At 52.8% G+C, this 2,921-nt stretch overlaps 1 protein-coding gene across 1 annotated transcript; it reads right to left on the bottom strand.

The window, feature by feature from the left end:
- Window positions 1-2,503, bottom strand: LOC128971822 (ubiquinol-cytochrome-c reductase complex assembly factor 5). The gene is made up of 3 exons (XM_054387518.1): window positions 2,475-2,503; window positions 1,950-2,120; window positions 1-344 (listed from the first exon to the last, which is right to left on the bottom strand). The coding sequence occupies exons 2-3, from the start codon at window positions 2,098-2,100 to the stop codon at window positions 277-279; spliced, it is 219 nt and encodes a 72-aa protein (XP_054243493.1). The 5' UTR covers window positions 2,101-2,120; window positions 2,475-2,503; the 3' UTR covers window positions 1-276.
- Between the last annotated feature and the right edge of the window lie 418 nt (window positions 2,504-2,921).

The raw sequence follows: 2,921 nt of genomic DNA, 5'->3' as shown, positions 1-2,921 counted from the left end.
TTTAATTTATTTAAAATACTAAACGAACATTAAATAAATGGCAGAGGCCTAAACACAATGAACTTTTTGGCTACTGTGTTTGGCTTAAACACTAAAGATACAAAGTAGATGGAAGAAGAAAACCACCAAAACCATCTGCAAGCATATCACACAAACATGTGGATTACAGTTCACCTTGCAGAGACAAAACTTTCCCCTGCCATCAGTGTGGCAGCAATGCTTCTTCAGTATTAATACAGTTGAAGCATTCAGAACCTTCCCCTTGAAGTGCTTCAGCTAAAATTCCCCTTTTTCCATCCTGGCTGCGTACTGCCTTTCCGATCGTTTCCTGCGGTAAACATCATCTGCCAGAAAAAGATTTTTTCCTGTTAGCAAGACTGTGTGAAATGTACAAAGCTTCTCACCTCTCTTTAAGCTTTTCAATTCAATTTTCTCTTGCAGACACTGACTGGCAGGCAACTGAAAATTGTAAACCACCACAAATCATAGAATCATTGAACTGTTAAGATTGGAAGGGACCTCAAGGATCATCTAGTTCCAACCCCCCTGCCATGGGCAGGGACACCTCACACTAGCTCAGGTTGCTCAGAGCCACATCCAGTCTGGCCTGAAAAACCTCCAGGGATGGAGCTTCTACCACCTCCCTGGGCAACCTCCTTATCACCACTTAAAAACAGCGCATATTGTATTTCCTACCTAGGCTAAAGTTCTTCCTATCAGTCCTAATGAAATGTTTTATAGGAAGACTATGTTTCCAGTGTGATACAGCAACTTTTTGTCTGCTTTCCCAGGAGGGTAATTAGAAATACCCAAACTAGCTGAAGCCAAAGGGAAATTAAATTCTAAGCACAAAAGGACTGTCAGCATGGCGTCAGTAGGTCAGCTTTTTTAGTAAAACTCCCAAAACATGGCAATATACCCACTGTCATAGTCATCCTAGTTATTCCTGCCTCCCCTCACCCAAATCACCCCTCAACATCCATCACCAAATAAAGTGCCTGACAAAGAGAAGACTTATAAAGTCTTATACATTGCTACTTTGTATGGATTATGGAGCAGCAATAAAGCTAAACTGCACAATGATTATTACTGTAGTATAGTATCACTTAGGCATAGCAATTATTTTTGTTTGCAGGAAAATAAGGCTTGAGCTGTGGCTGCCACAGAAATCTTGTGCTTTAGTTTCTAACCTGATTTTATTACTGTATCTCTCAGTAATCTGAAACTGAAAACAACCAACCCAAGCCTTCAGAAGTGAGCAAAGAAGTGATTTGTTTGCAGTGAGCTTGCCAGTTATGAAAACTGTATCAAGCCGTTTTATTTTGCAAGAGACTCAGCTAGATTTCCCATGAAAATGAGACTATTCTCATATACAGTAGAGCTGATCCTTTAATTTGAAGTACACAAAAATTTCTAGCAAGGTTTCTTCAAAGGAAGGATGCCACGTTCAAACAATGCCTCTAGAAACCAAGTGCCATTAGCTGAGTTTTCATGACTCGTTTTGGTACTTTTTCAATTTAAAAAGTTACATTTGAGATGAACCCACACATACACCTACATCCTGACCACCCTAATGAGTCTTCAATTTAAAAAAAAAGATGTAATTTAGTAATCTAAACCGACTTTTTTGTTTCTGCCCAGTGTGCTCTGCCAGGGAGGCAGAATCCAGAGTGTGCTACCCTGCACTAAAGAGGAGAGGCTGACTTGCTGATTGTCTTTCCTCCAGCGGAGGGCCCCCCAGCAAACTCTCCTGAGTTCTACCTGCTGTTACGGGGAAGCGCCTCCGCCGTGCTCGCCAATAGGAGGCGCTGTGGCACACGGAACCGGATGAGACCCGGGGTCGGTAAAAGACTGCCGGGATGCGGGAAGGTGCTGGGGGGCAGCAGTGACTCAGCAGGGACCAGGCCGTCTCCTGCCGCCCCGCCGGGCATCAGCAGATCTTCACTTACAGAACGTCTCCTTGCCAATGCGGACGTTAATCATGAACCACTCCATAGCTCCCCCGAGGAGGAAGAAGAAGGGCAGGAACCGGTACGCGCCGAAGCGCTGCTTCCCAGGCACCAGCTGCAAGAGGCGCTTCACCGTCTTGCTCACCAGCATGGCCGGAGCAGGATCAGCGCCTTCGCGTACAAATAAAACAAGGAGGTGTATGAGAGGCAGGACGGGACGTACAATGGCCCCAGCGCATCGCAACCAAACCGCCACCAAGTTGCCCCGATGCAGGACAGCCCCAAGCGCGGGGCCGCGGTCCCCCGTGCTCCCCGCACGCTGGTGGCGCCGTGAGAAGCGGGCGGCCCGGGCCCGGCTCAGCCCTTCGGCTGTGGCAGGCGAGCACCCACAGCGGCCCCTCGGCTATGGCAAGCGGGCACCCTCGGCGGCCCCCCAGGCCCCGGCTCGCCCTCTCCTCCCCGGCCCGGGCGCGCAGCCAATCAGCGCAGCGCTTGCCGAGCGACCCTGCGCCGCGCGCCCCTCACCTCCCGCGCGGGCGGGGAGCCGCAGCAGCCGAGCGGAAGGACGTGTTCGCTGCCCACGTGATCCCGCGCGGGGCGGCTCGCCTCGTCTGATTGGTCAGGGCGGGGCCGAGGGCCGGCGCCGGGGCGGGGCTACGGTCAGGGACCACCAACCCCCCCACACCGCTGCCCGCCTAGTGAGGGTCCGGAGCGTGGCCAGCAGAGCTGGCTGGGGCCGTCGCCATGCTCCGCCCCCTCACCCCTTCTCCGCGGGCTGCCGCTTAGCGCCACAGCCTCCGGCCCTCTCTCGTAGAGGCGTGGTGAGGCGTAGCGCGGCCCGGCCCCCTCGCACCAGGCGGTGGGGATTGGCTGCCCGGCGGGTACCGCCAAGGGCTGGGGTGACGGGGAGCCGAGCCGAGCTAGCCTTGGCCGTGCGCGGGCAGCCCCGAGGCTGCAGCGTCTGGCGGGACC

The sequence above is a fragment of the Indicator indicator genome, chromosome 15, assembly GCF_027791375.1.
Source record: "Indicator indicator isolate 239-I01 chromosome 15, UM_Iind_1.1, whole genome shotgun sequence".
Classification (NCBI taxonomy): domain Eukaryota; kingdom Metazoa; phylum Chordata; class Aves; order Piciformes; family Indicatoridae; genus Indicator; species Indicator indicator.
This window is presented reverse-complemented; position numbering and strand designations above follow the sequence as displayed.

Excerpts from the sequence above, each read along its gene's own strand:
- LOC128971822 (XM_054387518.1), bottom strand. The coding sequence starts at position 2,100 with ATGCTGGTGAGCAAGACGGTGAAGCGCCTCTTGCAGCTGGTGCCTGGG. Across the intron at positions 345-1,949 it reads CATTGGCAAGGAGACGTTCT|ATGATGTTTACCGCAGGAAA; the intron begins GTAAGTGAAGAT and ends TTTTTCTGGCAG.